Source organism: Octodon degus, unplaced genomic scaffold (genome assembly GCF_000260255.1).
Source record: "Octodon degus isolate 3935 unplaced genomic scaffold, OctDeg1.0 scaffold00017, whole genome shotgun sequence".
NCBI classification, from domain to species: Eukaryota; Metazoa; Chordata; class Mammalia; order Rodentia; family Octodontidae; genus Octodon; species Octodon degus.
Window position 1 is genome coordinate 24,407,087 of NW_004524593.1, and position 18,086 is coordinate 24,425,172.

The 18,086-nt window shown below is 42.8% G+C and overlaps 1 protein-coding gene across 1 annotated transcript in view; it reads left to right on the plus strand.

The window, feature by feature from the left end:
• Dnah14 (dynein axonemal heavy chain 14) overlaps positions 1 to 18,086 on the plus strand; it is a 394,744-nt gene that overhangs the window by 306,901 nt on the left and 69,757 nt on the right. Inside the window, 7 exon segments of the mRNA XM_012513730.1 lie at positions 1,587 to 1,718; positions 2,144 to 2,239; positions 8,670 to 8,810; positions 10,114 to 10,329; positions 14,353 to 14,583; positions 15,182 to 15,303; positions 17,183 to 17,427. Coding sequence (XP_012369184.1) covers positions 1,587 to 1,718; positions 2,144 to 2,239; positions 8,670 to 8,810; positions 10,114 to 10,329; positions 14,353 to 14,583; positions 15,182 to 15,303; positions 17,183 to 17,427 — 1,183 coding nt within the window.

Here is an 18,086-nt window from a genome sequence, read left to right on the forward strand (position 1 = left end):
AGAAGAATATATGCAGTGTATTATTTGTTGAAACTGTACTTCCGATTTGATTTGAAACTGTCTCATTGCTATATGTTTATCAATAAAACTTTGAAAAGGAAAAAAAAAGAATGCAGATTTGCTGTACCTTCAAGGAGGAAGAGAGCCAGGCACAGGCTTAGATGAGCACAGGCTGGCCATGCTGGGTGAAGAGTCCCACAGGAAGGAAAACAACATGTAGAGGAGGAGGTGACAAAAACCAGCTGCTTTAACAAATAACTAAAACTGTGGAACTGTATGGTGAAGCTGGAGGAGTGTCCCAACAGAGCTATCACATGGGAAACACTGCGAGAGCCACGCTAGGGAGACCAGCGGGCCTGTTGTCAGTCAGTCCTAATATTTCCCTGTGCTATTTAGAAGCACTGGGTCTGAGCAAGCTGTAGCATTCGTGCTAACATCCACATTATACACAGAGCAAATAAAACACGCACCTTGGAAGGACACCCAGCAGTAAGAGGCCCTGTGGTTTTGTTTAAATGGATGTCAAGTGAACATTAATAAATAGCTCATCTAAATGGATGCTAAAAAGCTGGCATAATTTTAAGTGGTAAGAAGAACACCCGGGCCCTGCGGGTTAGCTCAGCTGTTTAAGCGCCTGCTCCAGCAATCCCAGTTAGGCACAGGGGACGTGGTTCAATCCCCAGCTCCACATGCCTTGCCAGACCCACTCTTAAAGCAGCATGAGGAGGAAGAAGGAGGGAGGAGGGAAGAGGGAGAAGGAGGAGGAGGAAGAAGAAGACCACGACAACGACGCCACCTCCACCACCACCACCACCACCAATGCTGACAAATTGAGAATGGACCATCTCCTGTCAGGATGATCCAGGAAAGTACTGCTGTTCTCCAAACAAGAGAGGAAATAAAGGATGGAAAGGGAGAAGAAATCCCAGGCTTGGGCTGGGGGGATAACTTGGCGGTCTAAGCACTTGCCTGGCAAGTACAAGGACCCAGGTTCAATCCCTGTTACCACATGTCACACTGGCCCTGGAACCCACACATGCCATGGTGGCCTCAAAACTGGATGTGGAGGTGCATTCTGAGAAGGCTGAGACAGGAGTATCACTATAAGTTTGAACTGCACAGCAAGACCCTGCATCAAATAAATAAAAAAATCAAGAAATCCCAGGCAGAGAAGACATCGGCCTAGTGACTCCCAAAAGGCAGAGGGGAAACCCTCTGCGGCACCACTGAGCAGGGGAGGGTCCATGGGATGCTGTGATTCTCTGCCACCACGACCACCAGCCCTGGGGTCACTACCAGGGACCATGCCCTGTCAACATGCCGCTGCGGGGTAACGACGGAAGCAGGTCCCTTCATAGTCAGATACACAGGGACGTCACACCTCCTCACGCACACGTCTTCTCATGGCAGAGCTGCTCCTGCAACAGGTGATCCTGTGGAGGTCCCTCCTGGTTGAGGCCACTTGGTTCCTGGGACATAAGCAGAATTCTTATAGGAAATGAAGTTACATTCATGCTAACATACACTGGGGGAAACTTCAGACCAGTAATGGCTTTTTTTTTGTACAACACATTTCTTCTCTATAGGTTTTTGTGAAGTTGAAAAAAATTTTGAACTTGCCAGACTTCAACCCAACCAAGATGGCGCTGGTGTCTGCTGCGTGTTGCTCCATGTGCCAGTGGATTATAGCACTGAATAACTACCACGAGGTCCAGAAGGTACACCTCCCCAGTCTCTGGGGATTTGTGACAGTCTATGTCCCAGAAGTCATCTTCATTAACAATGCTTGAGTGACCCTCTATGGAGAGGTTGCCTAATGAAATCACTTTAACCAAAGACAGTAGTACATCATGCGAATTCACGAACAGCCCAAGTACTCCTATGCCATTTTCTCTGACAACTATGCTGTACTGTTTTATTTTCATGTTTGACTATAATAAGCCACTTTTTATCCCTTGTATACACATAAAAATTCCAGGAAAGTTTAGTGACTGACACCTATAAAAGTCTTTCAAACTTAATTTTTTTTTTTTCAGTACCAGGCATTGAGCTATCTCCCCAGCCCTCAAATCTAAGTTAATTTTAAACATCAACCCTGCTGTTTTTAACATTTCAGTGTTCTGATTTCAATGATCTCTTTAAGGTTGTAAGCCCTAAACAAATGCAAGTAGCAGAAGCTCAAAATGTCCTCAAAATTGCACGACTAAAGTTGGCCGAAAAGCAAAAAGGTTTGCAGCTGGTAAGAATTTTTTACTTCTTAATTTCTCAATATTTTTATGAACTATAAAAATTTACACCAGGAAAAATCAACGTTTAGTGGCTCAGGACGTAGCTCAGTAGTGAACGCTCACCTGAAATGTATAACACACTGGGTTCCACCCCAGCACAAACACAGAAGAGTCATGATCTCAGGAGAGCTCAGTAGTTAATGATAAAATAGGGATAGTAGTAGAGACAGTGAGGAGGTTAATTGTGAGGGTTAGGTAAATAACATGGTATAAATATTACACGTAAAACTCTCAGTGCCTACCGTATAATAAAATACTCAATAATGGCACTATTGCGTCAGTAATATTTTAATTTACCATTTCAACAAATTTCTCCCAGGTCTTTATAACCTGAATTTAACAAAGATGACCTGTATCAATCTCTGTTCCTAAAAATCTGTACTTCACCTATCTTTGTAGATTCACTTCAGGCCCAATGCAGTGGAGTCAGCCTACCATGAATGGAAACTTCTAAAACGATCGGCCAAAACAAGCCTTTCTTCCTTCATTAATTTTATTGTCAGGAGTTTCTGTTGTGCTGGAAAACAGTGACACAGCTATAGTAAAGAGAGACCCAAGGAACACTATAAGCCAACGATCATGGGGAGACCTACCACACACACCGCACAACCACAGCAGAACCACTTTCTTCTGGAACATGTACTTGGGAGACATTTTCCAGGAAGACCACACACTGGGCCACAAAATAGGCCTCTGTAGATTTTTTTTTCCTTGTCCCAGGAATCAAACTTACTACCTCGAGCTTGTCAGGCAGGTACTGTGCCTCTGAGCTGCATTCTTGGCCCTCTCCATATTTTATTTTAGTACAGGGTCTAAAGGGTCTCACTGTAGATCAGACTCATAGTGATCTGCCTGTGTTCAGCCTCCCAAGAGCTGGGACTACCGGCACCTGCCACCACGCCCAATCTCAATCACTGTCTCAGCACACTGGGGGTGGGGGGCCTGCCTGGGGCGGTGCGCGGAGCCAGCATGACTGACCAGGGATCAAACCCCAGCCATTGCCTCTGCCTAAGCAGGTGCTTTAATCCACTGCACTATTTGGCTGGCTCCCTCTCCATATTTTTTTTGTATGACTGTAAGAATCTTTTATTTTATTATAATTTATATAAATACTTCATTTTCTATATTTCTATATTTCAGTAATTTTTAAATAATGTTCATATATCACCAAAAATAACAATAAATGAAATTTAGAGAATTAAGTTTAATGAGACTTTTTATGAAAACATAAATCTAGCATTTATCATGACTTCAAACACTGATGTCCAGCAGAATCTTCTCCACTCGTAGAAACGCTTTACATATTGTGCTAATATGGTAGCACTAGCCATAAGGAGTATTTAAAATGAAGCTAGAATGTCCCTCTCCATATTTTAAAAGTGAATACCATACATAGTATCTGCTGTGACCACTGAAAAACCTACAAATACATAAAAATTAAAAATAAAACATTTTTAATCAATCAATGGGTCAAAGAAATGACAAAATTTTAAAATACTTGGAGCTCAGTGAAAAATTGAAATACCCAAAATTATGGGATGCAGCACACACACACAGCACTCAGGGAGAAGCTTATAGCAGTAAAAGCCCCACTTAAAAAGAAAGATCTAGCTCAATAACCTCACCTTCTGCCTTACTAAGGAATAGAAAAAGACAAAGCTGAAAGCAAGCAAAAAGTAAGAAATAACAAAGGTTAGAACAAAAATAGAGACTAGAAAGGCAATAGAGAAAAATCAATGAAAACAAAAGTTTATATTCTAATAGGACCATCAAAATTAACAAACCTCTGAAACAAGCAAAGAGTGAAAAAAAGAAAAAGAAAGAGAATGAGAATAAAATGACACGGGAAAGGAGAGACACCACTACTCCTACACATCAGGGTTCACTGGAGGCACAGATTTAATACAAAATGTGTGACATCTGGAGAGGATTTACAGACGAGGCTGCGCTGTCACCTGCAGTCAGAGGTACAAGTGCAGAAGGGCTGAGTGACTACACACTTAGATCCAAGGCATTCAGTCAACATTTGAAAGCTGAAGGCCTGGAGCTCAGCGCAGCCCTGTGTGAGTCCACACGCTCAAGCTGAGGGGCTGTGCCGGGAGGCTGAGGAGTGCGCGCCAGCCGGCAGCTGGCGAGCCCAAGCCCATGACGAAGACTGACACTCTCCCATGAAGCCAAAGCAAGGCCTCTTTTCCTTTTCATTCTGTCCAGTCTCCAAACCTGCTGCCTGGTGCCACCCCCACACAGGCAAGGCCTTCACTCTTGAGTAAATCCACCACCCAAACACTCCCAGAACCCCACAAGCCTACCACCTGGGTGTTTCTTATTCAAATTGACACCACAGTTAACTATCACAACTACCTAACTTACACAGATGTTTTAAAAATTCTAAGACAGTGCTATGAAAATTCGTATAGCAGCAAATTAGATAACGTGAGAAACATGGACAAAATGTTTGAAATACTCAAATAACCTAAGCTGACTGAAGAAAACATGGAAGAGTTAACACCAGTCTTTCTCAAAATCTTCCAAAAATTTGGAAAAAAAAATTTTTGATCTGTTTGCACTGCCATATTTAAAATACCACAAATTTATTTCTCATCATTCTGAAGCTAGAAGCCCAAGATCAAGGTGCCACAAGATTCCGTGTTCATGAGGGCCACCACCTTGTTCACAGATGTTTTATATGACACAAAGGGCAGAGAGCTTTCCGGGAACTCTCTCATAAGGGTATTAAGCCCATGCAGGAGACCTCTGCCACTAAGTGTGGTGGCACATGCCTACTGTACCCAGCTTCTTGGGAGGCTCTGCGGCAGGAGAACAGCAAGTCTTGGCAATTTAGACCCTGTCTCAAAATACAGTTTTAAATAAAGGGCTGAGAGGTAGTGGCAGAGTCCTTGCCTAGCAGGTGCAAGGCCCTGGGTTCAATCCCCACAGATTTTTTTTTATTGGGGTGGGGGGCAGGTTCCACCTTCATTATCTAATCAGATCCCAGGCCCCCCTCCTGATACCATTATATTAGCAGGTAGGGTTTCAGAATAGGAATCTGGGGAGGACACACATGTTGAATCTACAGTAATCATTAAATACCTAGAGAATTAAAACACTGCTATAAGTAATACAAGATTTTTCTTAAAATATATACTTTCAAAATTGATATTCAGTAATCTGTAGTTTTCCTACTCACAAGCAGATGCCCAGTAGAAAGCACAGTGGAAAAAAATCTCATTTATATTAGCAACCAAAACTATAAAATATACAGGAATAAGCTTTCTTATAAAATATGTACTATCACTGTAATACAAACTATAGAGCTCTACCAAATAAAATGTGTCACTTAGAAAACAATATTCTAAAAGTGTCTGTTCCCTAAGTTAATCCACGAGTTTAGTATGATTGTAATTAAAGTGCCAGCAGACTCTTTTTGGAACTTCTCAAAATTAGTACTACAGATGTGATAAAATAGATGTTATAACTTCTAAAACAAAATAAACCACAGAGCAAAGGGTTTGCAAATATGTATACATCAGATGTCTATAATTTGTAAAATGCTTCAGTGAAAAGTAGAGAGCTCAAAAGAAAAAAATTATCACCAAATACGAAATGGCAGACCCTTCTTGGCAGATGTGAAAGTCATGGGCAGGGCCAGAGGGTGCAGGCTGGCTGCCACCTAGCTTGTGAAGCAAGCCCGAGACACTTTCTCCCTACAGCAAGTAACAAGGACAGCCGATTTCCTGAACACCTGAAGTACGCCAGGGACTGTACTTAGAATTTTACATAGATTGGTGGGTTTAAACCTTGCGCCAACTCTGCGATGAGCGTTATAACCCTACTTAACACCTGAAGCACAGACTCATCAGGCAGCCTGTGAGTGCCTCTTGCCCTGGGGCAGCAGGAATGCATGTCCAGGGCTTGTGGGGTCCAGCAGGATGGCAGACAAACCTAAAGCAAAGACTCAGCTCACTCTTGAGGCACAAAATGCATGCCTACAGCAGAATGAACTCCAGTGCTTTCAGGCCTTGTAGCGAAAGTTCCTCCTCAATCAACTACATACTTTCTTCCTTTTTAATAATAGGTCTAGTGGGCTGGCCAAAAAGCTCAGCGGATTAAAGCGCCCGTAAGCTGGCACAGGAAGCTTTGACCCCAGGCCTGCAGTGCCGGCCCCACCCCGGGGCACGCTGAGAGGGCAACTGAGGCTGGGCGTGGTGGCGCACACCTGCAATCCCAGCTCTTGGGAGACTGTGCACAGGAGGATTGCTAGAGTCCAATCTAGTAGTGAGACCCTGAATACTCTGTAGACGCTTCCCTAAAATACAAAAATTAATAATAATAAAATAAAAATAATGATAATAGGTCTAGGGATATACCTCAGTGGCACAGTGCCTGCTTGGTAAGTGCAAGGTCCTGAGTTCAATTCCTGGTACAAAATAAAATAATTATAATAGGTCTTTTTGTCTGTCTGGGACCAAGTATAAAAATATTTCTGAAAAAGACCTAGGGAACTTTGAGTAAAAGAAATAGTTCCAGAACTTATGAAATACATGAGTGTTCATCAAAACATTACCTTTAGAGAATCCAGTGCCTTCCATATAATAGGTATTGCATGTGTTCAATTTAATTGACAGATCCTACATTTTAACATTAAATAACTAGGTCAGGAGTAAAAAGGGAAGAGTTTCCTCAACAGAATCAATAGCAGGCGACCAAAATCAGCAGGTGACCAAAAGCAATATATAAATTTGCAAACAGCTGAATGATTCTTATGGGTGAACCAAGAGTAAATTCTAAATAATTAAAGGAAGCATACAAAGAATAGCCAATGGGTTTATTTTAGTAAAATGTAGATTTTTACTCTTACTAAGTTACATCTTAAAAATAGGAGGATTATGAACCACAACTACTATAACTGGGGCTGTATAATTAAACGCATGCATCACACACCTTCCTCCCACAAGACCCTACCCCTAAGAGGTCCATCACCTCCAGAAGTGCCAATTAGCGACCAGGCCTTCAGCACAGAGCCGTGTGCAGATGGTCCAGATCCAAACTATAACATCCCATCTTCAGAGATTTTGAAAAGTAATAAAAGCTCCAAAAAAACACAGCAACATGAAGGTTAATAAGATTGTAAGACGCTCGGACAATAATTTCGGACCATTTATAATTATTCTTCAAACAGCTGTCATAAACAGTGTGTCAGTATGGATTTGACAAGGCAGGAGGTTGACCAAGATTTTAAGGAATACTTAGTGTTTACAAAACTGTGAGTACAAGCCTGGGCACAAGGGAAAGGTGTGAGCAAATCTCAGAGATAAAACAATTGAAGATGCTAGGGATATGTGGCATGACCCAAGTGTGGCTGAAGGGTTACATATGGAAAGGAGCAGGCAAGGAAATGGGAAGGAGGCGAGTCAGCCTGCGGAAGCTTTTGCTGACAAAGCCAGTACTTTAGACCACATCCTTAGTCAATTATTTACATAATAAGGATTTGCCAAGTTCTTTTGTTATTAAAATGAACATTAATTTAAGGAAATTATTTTATGAGTTATTCATGAAACTGTTTTCGATGGGTAACTTGAAGATAGTTCAACAGTTGCTTCATCCTTACAACCATCCTAACCTCAAACACTCACTCCTCTGGTCTGCTCATATATCTTCTCTTTCTTTTTTTTATTTTTTAATCATATACTTATTGGGCTGGGGAGATGGCTCAATAGACTAAGCACTTGCTTGGCAAGCACAAGGGACAAGGGCCTGAGTTCAATCCCCAGTTCCACAAAAGAAAAATCATATATTTATTTATTTTGTACAGGGTCTTCTATGCAGCTTGGATTCATAGTGATCTTCCTGTCTCAGCCTCCCCAGTGCTGGGATTATAGGCATGCTCCACTATGCCCAGTTTTGGTGGCTGGCATGGCTGGGCTGGCGTGGCATGCAGTATGAGGCATGGAACCTGGGTCCTTGCACTTGCCAGGCAGGTGCTTAGACTGCTGAGCTCTCCCCAGCCTTCATTTAGGCAGGTACTTAGACTGCTGAGCTATCTCCCCAGCCCTCATTTTCTTAGAGAACCTACATGAAATAGTAAGTCAGAAAATGATAAATGTTCAAATGCTAAGACTGCAAGAAAGCCTACTGAGGAAGGAAGATAGCATCTTAGAATAAAAACTTCAGTATCGAAATCATTTCTACATTGTGCATTTTCCCTGGTGATATAATCCATCCAGGAAGATTTTTCACAATGTCAAAGTCTTAAAAAAAAAAAAAAAAAAAAGGAAATGAAATGAAACAAAAATTGTTACACTCTATTTATATAAGTAACAGATATATTTTTGTAGGAAGATAACAGAAAGATTTTTTTCTCAATAATGAATTGTCTTTCAGATTGAAGAACATTTGCTGTCTTTGCAAGCAACCTATAAAGATGTTCTTAGTGAAAAACAACTGTTAGCAAATCGGAGAAAACTGGCCACCAAACGCCTGCAGTGTGCGTCTGTCCTGCTGACTGTCCTGGGGGATGAGAAGGCACGGCTTCCCTTGGTTTCCTACAGCCTCTCTGTGCTTCCTGTGATTTCCCTTGGCTTCTTGTGGCCTTGCATCTCCCACATTACCCACTGCTAGGCAGCAGACCCAAAGTGTTACTCCCCTGAAGGCTGTGTCATACACCTGTTAAAACTCATTCATGAGCCAACTTCCATCAAGTCTTGTTCATGTAGACTACAGCAATACTATTCCTGTAGTCTTAAGTCAGAAGCAAACCAACTCATAAGATCTGAGGCTTTTTCTGGTGTTCCCAAAACATCACTGTTACGTAATGAGTCCTGAAGGAGACCTTCCCAACATGTGCCTGGGCTTCCTTGTGGATCACGGAAACCCCCTGAGCTGAGTTTACAAAATGTGGACACTGGGGGTGGGGAGCAAAGGGAGACCGTGTCACTAAGAAGGGAAAACGAAATTTTATTTTGATCTTCCGGTCTTCTGGCCCAACTTATTTCTCTCATTTTAAGTTTCTTGTCTAGCCCATCTTCTTTCCCTGTATTGGATCCTGGTAGGCTAGAATTTTGGTTTAGTTATACCTCAAGTGTCTTAAAAGGTATTATAAAATCCTCAAGGTAATTTTTAATTCTAACTTATCTTAATGATATAAATTAATCAGTATCATGGAAGACTCTTACAGGGTAGGATACCAATCCATGAGTGACGATGGCCTTTAGAAGTGGGTTGATGTCCCAAAAGCCACATGGATGAGAACCAGGGGGTATCCTGGCTCCAGAGCTAGGGCTCTCACTGAGCCCTCAAGTGCACACATGACCTAGGATGGTCCCCAGAATCCCCAGGGGTACCACCTCCAGCAGGCTGCTTAGCTTATGGGTCTTCAGATGAATCAGACTTTACATGGACAGTGCTGAAGGTGTCAAAGGTATCCAAAGTCAAGGGGCTGGGAAGTGGGTAAGGAGGTAATGAATATTGGTCATTATTACTGTCATAATAATTAAACCCATTAATGATATAGTAGATTGATATTTTTAAAGCCATTCTATTTTGTTACAAAATAATTAAAATGGCTATAAAATCTATCTTAATAAATAGAATACTTGGCAAACCTAAGAATAGGGCTGATACTCCTCCTCAAAATAGTTACTTTGGAATGTTGCCTATAGTTAACTTTTAATACTCTTTCATGTTCTAATCCTGCTACCTGCCCCAGGGAACACAGCTTAGTAATAATAATAAATAACAAGGATGGATTCCGACAGAGAACATTAATTTTTAAAGTGTCTCATAATGTGACTTACATCAAATAACCACTTTTTAATCCTGTATACAGACGCGGTGGCAGGCAGCAGTCGGTGACATAGACAGCAGGCTGGGTGGGGTCTTGGGCGACTCCCTGCTGTCTGCAGCCTGCATCGTCTACAGTGGGGTCCTCACACCAGAGTTTCGCCAGCTCATTGTGAATTCCTGGGAGGATGTTTGCATTAAAAACAACATTTCTTTGTCTTCCAAATTCTCCTTTGTTGAAGTGATGGCACAGAAAAATGAGGTAGGAATATATTTCTGCTACTTGCCGTCTGTAATTATTGCCTGGATTTGGGGGTTATATGCAGTTTTTGGCTTGAATCTTTCTTTGAGATTATTTTGATAAATGAAAGTATTGAAGTTTACTTCAGGACTTAATTCATTTTTTATAACTGATAGATCTAGTGTCTCAATTATCTCTTTCTGTTTCTCATCTTTGAGTGTAATTCACAAAATACTCTTTCATGTTCTAATCCCGCTACCTGCCCCAGGGAACACAAGCAGCCCTCCAATTCCTTTCATTAATAAAATGAGCAACTGAGTTCAATCCCTGGTACCACAAAAAATAAAATAAAATAAAATGAGCAAGCTTATAGACCCACAAGGAGCATTCTTAGCCACAGCCAAAAAATATAGACTTAGATTGAGCAGTTCATCTGTCGATACTTATTATCTATTTATGTAAGTCTTATGTTGATGTTTAGAAGATTAAAAATATGCAACTACTTTTTTTAATCCGCATAGATTCAGTTATCAGTGACTCCCTCACTGATAACTTTACTTAAATGGACCATCCAATTTATGAAATCTTAGAAACAAAATCTAGCATTCTATTCTCTATTCTTCTGTTCTTATACTGCTGATAGCTAATTAAAACCCAGCAACATAAATAATTACATTAGATGTAAATGGACTATATACACCAACTTAAAATCATAAGGCTATATAATTGTATAACCAAAAAACAGAACAGAAGTCATATGTGATTCAGTAGAGCACATGTCAAACATAATAAAAAATGAGAGAAAATTTATCATAGATTACAAAAAAATAAGACAAATAAACTTTGAGGCAAAGAGAAGAACTAGCAGAATTAAGTAACCTTACTTTAAAGTAAGAACTGGTTTAATTCTACAAGAAAATATCAACAATTCTAAATTTGTATTTGGGGCTGGGGAGATAGCTTGGCAGTCTAAGTACCTGCCTGGCAAGCACAAGGACCTGGGTTTGATCCCCAGTACCACATGCTGTCCACTGAAATTAGGCATGATGGTGCATGACTGTAATCTCAGCGCTGGGGAGGCTGAGACAGGATCACTATGAGTCCAAGCTGCGTAGTAAGACCCTGTACCAAATAAATCTTTAAAAATAAATAAATTTCTACATGGTAATCTGATCTTCAGTATTCATAATTCATTTAAGGAATTACAGGAAAAAGCAAACCTGCAGTCACAGTGAAAGATGTTAACATTTTCCTGCAAATCAGAATAAGCATGCAAAAATAAGAACAGAGGAGATTTGAGCAAGGTGACCCCAGTGGGCTTCGAGGTCGTACGATGCTGCCACCCCTGCAGCTAAGCAGCTACCAATCACAGATGACCCAGACCACAGGAGACTGCCAGCCAGGCTTAACTCATGGCAGCGACATGAGACCACTCTGACAACATCATCTGACAAAAACGCAGCCCAGCTAGAAGTCAGTCATCAAGATACTTGGAAAGGGGTCGGGGAGATGGCTCAGTAGAATAAGCACTTGCCTGGCAAGTGCAAAAGCCTGAGTTCAATCCCCGTTCCACCAAAAAACAAAGATACTTGGAAAATCCCCTATTTTTGGAAGTTAGAAAAAATATATTCCTAAATAACCATCAATCAAAGAAGAAATCAGAATTAAAAAGTGATGCATGACAAGGGGTGCACTGCCAAGAGAAGAGAAGAGCAGGGCCAGGAGGGGGGACAGAAGACGTACATTTCTACGGCTGGCGTGTGGCTTAAAATCCAAACAAAAATCTGTAGGAATACCATCAAAATTAATAAAAACTTAACAAAGTTTCCAGAACGAGTCAATATACAAAAAATTTCTCCACCAACAAGAGCATGTAGTGCTTTCTGACACCATTTATCCATGCATCAAAATGACCTGTCAAAAGATGTGCAGAACCTATACAAAGAAGCACGGAAGTACTGAGATAAAGTTTAAGAAATTTAGATGAAAAGTTATGCCAAATTTGTGAATTGATGAATATTCTAAAGCTTCCAGTTCTTTCTAAATTGATTTGTTGATCCAATATGACCCCAGTCAACATCTCAGCAGATGTGTGTCCTGAAAAGCTGATTTCAAAAGTTATCCAAAAAAAGTGAAGTCATGAAAGACAAGGCTAATTAATAGCTGTCATCAGGATACGGAACGTGAAGATCTGCTTTAGAGCCACACAGTCAGGGTGGTGTGCTGTTCATCACGCCCATGCCAGCACGAGGATAAGGAACCGCAGCAGCAGAGCGGAGTCCAGGGCCCAGCACCACCCACGTGTGCAGCGACATCTGAAGTGCAGCACAGACCAGGGTGGCGGTAGGGTGGGCTCTTCAATAAAGGTTCCAGGTAACTGTGAGTTTTTAAAGGAAATCTGACTGCTACTTCACACCACATATCAAAGTTAATTGCAATTAAATTTGATTTTTAAATGTGCAGTACAAATTAATAGAGCACAATTTAGGAGAACATGTGCCTGGCCCTAGGTTTAAAAATTCTTTTAAAGTCCAGGGGACAAAGGGAGATAGTACATTCCAGGTACAAGGTCTTGATGACCTCAGTGAACATGGTCACTACACGCCACAAAATAAACTGAGATTAACAATGTCAACAAGAATGAAGAGGGCAAAAGGAACCTAGAGGAGGAGGAAAGTGGAGGAGGGAGAGTCACTTAAAAAAGGAACTAGCTGTGGTATATACATGTACCAATTCCCCAAGATGACTGTAAAATGCATGCACTGCAAACATGTACTAATAAAATCTTTTAGATGACAGCTTTGAAAGGGCCGGTCAAATACCTCAGTGGATTAAAGCGTCTGCAAGTGCCGCTGAGGGTTCGATCCTGGGGCCTGCTGTGCCAGCCCCGCCCCCGGGGCACACTGTGATGGCAGCTGAGACTGGGCATGGTGGCTTGCACCTGTAATCCCAGCTCTTGGGGGGCTGTAAACAGGTGGATCATTATAAGTCCAATCTAGTAGTGAGACCCTGAACACACTGAACACTTCCCTAAAAATATGAGAGAGAGAAAGAGAGAGAGAGAGAGAGAGAGAGAGAGAGAGAGAGAGAGAGAACTTTAAAAAAGTAACTATAAAGGAAAAAATGTGATAAATTTAAGTACATTAAAATTTAAACCTGTTCATGTAATGATGTTGTTTGGAGGATGTAAAGAAAGACAAGCCAACGAGGAAAGGATTGTTTACAATATATATATTTTAAGATGAAAGCTCTATCTGGGATATATTTTTTTTAAATACTACAAGTCAACAAGCAAATAAAGAAGTAAAACTTGTTAGATGCATGGACAAGAACACTGGTACTGGCTGCTAATGTTACAAGCACACAACTCTACGGTCCATCACACCAGTTATAGTGTTTTCCCTTAAAGAAATGCATGGACGACTAGATCAATAGAGATGCAGAAGAACGCCCACCCCTACACGCTCCTGGAGCTGACCCTCGGAGCCCCACGAAGGTGCAAATAGTGTACACGGCATGGGCAAAGCAAAGCGAAGGCACAAAAATGGTGCAGGAGCTTGTTTACCTCAACCTCCAACATGAAGCAAAGCTGAGCTGTCGTATTTAGCCACACATAGCTAGGAAAGACAGAAGGCATAACCTCAGGAGAACAATTGGGTTGCGAAGCCCAAGGATTCCTCTCTCACACCCTGGCCTCCAAGTGCTGTGTCAAAGGCTGTCCACACCACAGCGGCAGGGATGCCAGTCTCTGCACCATTCTTACCTACGTCTCTGTTTTCTTTGATTTAGAATTCAAGACAGCTTCTTCTTCATGGGTGTAAATAAAAGCTTTTTCCTCCATTCCAGAACTAAAAAATGCCCTAGCCATCTCCCAGAGAAGGGCCTGCCTTTACAAGAGGTTCACCGACAGTTACAACAAAAATTTCACTTCCAAGTTCCTTATTCCTTAAAAGATTATTTACTTTTCTAAAGAGAGAGACCCTGTAGGACCCTTGCCCGTGCGGCAGTATGCTAAGCAGTAACAGCTCTGACGCTTGTGCCCAGGTCCGCAGGTGGCACACACAGGGGCTGCCCCTCGGGAGGTGGTCCACTGAGAACGCCATCCTGATGAGAAACGGCCAGCAGTGGCCCCTGCTGATTGACCCACACAGGCAGGCACTCACCTGGATCCGCCAGGTGGAGGGGCCCCGGCTCCAGGAGCTCTCCACAGAAGACAGTCTGCTCCCCCAGAAGCTGGAGAGTGCCATGAAGATGGGGTCAAGTGTGCTTCTGCAGGTACTGGGGGCAAAGGGCACCCCATTCCCGGCAACACCGAGCAGAAGGATAAGTTTTAAGTGACAGGCCATATTTCCACACAAAAAATGTGCATACAGGTACGTTCCCATGCACATCCACATAACACACATGTATGTGCATGTGTATACATGTGTGTAGTATATACTTACATAGGTACACATGCAAGCAGGGGCACACATGCACATATATGCATAAATGTACCCGTGCATAAATATACAAAGATATGCACACACAATAGAATAGTACACATGTGCATGCATACTCACATACATATGTATATATGCATAATGCCTATATCCACATGCATACATAAGTACACACATAACACACCCATGCAATGAACATCTATGCACACATACACATATACATGCACATATACACATGCACACTTATACACACATACATACATACATACCCACATATAGTACACAGACACATGCACACGTGCACACATACATGACAGTGACCTTTCAGTGTTGGATCAGCTCTCTCTTACTGATGTCTAGATACTTAATAAGATTTAAATGTGTCTTCAAGCCAACTTATTTAGGGTTTTTCTTATTTCTTTTTTTCCCAGATTCTCTCTGAAACAATTTCTCCAGTCTTGAAGGCAACTTTGAAAAAGGATATCTATCAGAAAAGAGGGCAGTATTTCATAAGAATTGATGATTCTGAGATTGAATACAATTCCCAATTCAGGTAATGTCTCCCTCAGTTAGACTGAGTCAAGTGTCTGTGTTTCTTAGGACCCATAATCTTTTTTTTTTTTTTTTTTTTGTCTTTTTTTTTTTTTTTTTTTTTTTTTTTTTTTTTCTTTTTTTGGTGGAACCGGGGATTGAACTCAGGCCCTTGCGCTTGCCAGGCAAGTGCTTATTCTACTGAGCTATCTCCCCAGCCCCTAGGACCCATAATCTTGAAGACCTCCTGTTTGGTCCCGATGAACTCCTTCATGGGTAGAGGAGGTTGCCCTGGCCAGCTCCCTCTAGCTTTCCTGGGTTCACAGTGAGGAGGCGCTCTTACCCACTGAGTCACAGGGAGCTCCTCAGGTGCTCTACAGGAGGCTAGGCCTACCAGGTTGCAGCTTGGCTTGAGCCACTTGCCTAACATGGTGTTTGCCAGGACCAGCTTCTGTTGCTTTAAAAAACAAGCTCTGTAGTCAACATCCAGAGCAGAAAGAGATTTTACCTGGGGTCATAAAATCTGGTGTGGCCAACCTCACATAGGACTGTGACGCAGCTACCTCATCACACGACATGTGAGTCCCAAGGAAATGTGATGTTCCTGCTGTGTTCCCAGGCACTGTGCCCTAATAGTCAGGGTCTCCTCTCACCAGTTCTTGTTCCTTAGCATCCTCTCTCCTAGCCTCCTGCTTTCTGCTAATAAGATGTTTTCCAAAGTAGGTGCCTCAAAACTGATATCCCTAGGTTCATGAAAGCAGTGGGTTCAACAAAGCTTGCTAAGGCTCCCTGCAGGGCCTCAAACCCCTTCTTTCCTGGACGCTGCTCTGGTGTTACACACAGCAGCTCTGCAGGGGACACCCCTAACCTGCCTTCCTCTCTTCTGGGGAATGCGATCACATGAGCCCCAGTCACTCATAAAGCTGCATTTTCCTGAGTTGACAACCAGTTCTCCCCACATTAGAAATGCATGTACTGAAAAGGTGGAAAAGGATGCTGAAGAAGAAATGACCCCCTTTCTGTCATTTCTCTCCATGTCACGGGTGTCTCTGTTACAAAATCCCCAACACCCCAAATGAAGGAAGGAAAGGTTTATTTAGCTCACAGTTAGTGAAGGTTTCAGTCCACACTCAGCTGGCTCCAGGGCAGAAGGCAGCAGCTCAGGGTGGGGAGAACAAGAGAGAGCAGAAGAAGGAGCAGCAGTTGCGGCCTCTATCGAGCCCCTCTCCCTCCCTTCCACGCTGACTGAGAAGACCAGAGCTCCTCCAAGGAGGTGGTGGTGGCTGTTGCAAAGATCCGAGCTCCTCCGAAGTGTCACAGGTGCAATAATCAAGGTGCTCCGAGGAAGTGGCACTGTGAAGCTCGGAGCAACTTTAAGCCCCCCTCTCGCCCCTTTACACACCCCTTTTTGTGCTGAGTCACTCTAGGGAGGCCCTCCCTCCTGAGGGCCGGCCCCCACGCCAAGGGTGTGGGATTGCCAAGGGTACCCAATCTCGAGTTCACACAGTGTATGGGGGACTTGTTTACCCCCCTGAGCGGCGGTTCACACAGCAGCTGCGGCGTCGGGGCTGAAATACTGCGTCTGTCTGCTGCCAGATCCCCGCTGCCGTCACACCCGCTCCAGGAGAAAGGCGGGGTCTCTCCACTTAGCCTTCTTCAGCCTGTTCTCATGCTTAAACCAAATATAGCGTGAACAAAACTTACGGTTGGATTTTTGAAGTCTTAAGTGGCAAACTCTTCACACCCGCTAAGTTGAGAGCCTACTTTGTGTGCAAGGCTGAATAATACTGAACATTAATCTCGTTCACTTCAAGGAAAACTGTATTTTGCTTTACTAGAGAAACTTGTTCTTTTTCCCCTCTGTGTGGTCTTTGAACGATTGATGTCTTTCTCATGTTTAGGTTATACTTATCTACAGAAATAGACAATCCCCATTTTCTGCCATCAGTGCACAACTTTGTGACTATGATCAACTTCACAGTAACATTCCAAGGTTTGCAAGACCAGCTCTTATCCACCGTAGTAAGTCATGAAGTGCCCCACTTAGAGGAGCAGCACTCTCAGTTAGTGGAGCAGATCGCCCTCGATGCAATAACACTCGAAGAACTAGAGGAGAAAACACTGAACTTGCTGCAGAATTCCCAGGGTAAGTGGAGATGTCTTGGCATACTGAGAGACTTGTATGAAGGTCGAACAAAAGGTTCTCAGGACCTTATTCTTAATCCGGGCCCATAGGACCAGATTTCCATTTCCACCAGGTAATTGAACGACATGGGTGGGCCAGAGCTCTGAGAACCGTGGCGTGGGCTCATCGTCTCCTAGGACGCGTGCTCCCCACGCGTGATCAGAGTTCTACGTGGGACCTCAGAAAGAGGCTGGTGTGAAGTTCTGAGCCTGCGCACCCCTGGCCTGACGCTGGCCATGGGTCCCCCATACAGCTCAGAGACGCAGGAGCAGGTTCTCCTGTGTGCTAGCACCTAAGGATCTTTTGAAAGAAACGACTCAGTGACTTTTATGTATAACACCAAGATATGCTAATTTTTTAAAGAAACAGATGTGGAAACTGTTTTCTTCTTTACTATCAGAACTATCTTGGACCGGCCAAATAGCTCAACGGATTAAAGCGCCTGCAAGCAAGCGCAGAGGTCGGGGCAAGCTAAGAAGGCAATTGAGACTGGGCGTAGTGGCACGCGCCTGTAATCCCAGCTCTTGGAAAGCTGTAAACAGGCAGATCACTACGAGTACAATCTAGTAGTGAGACCCTGAACAAACTGTAGACCCTCCCCTAAAATACAAAAATTAATT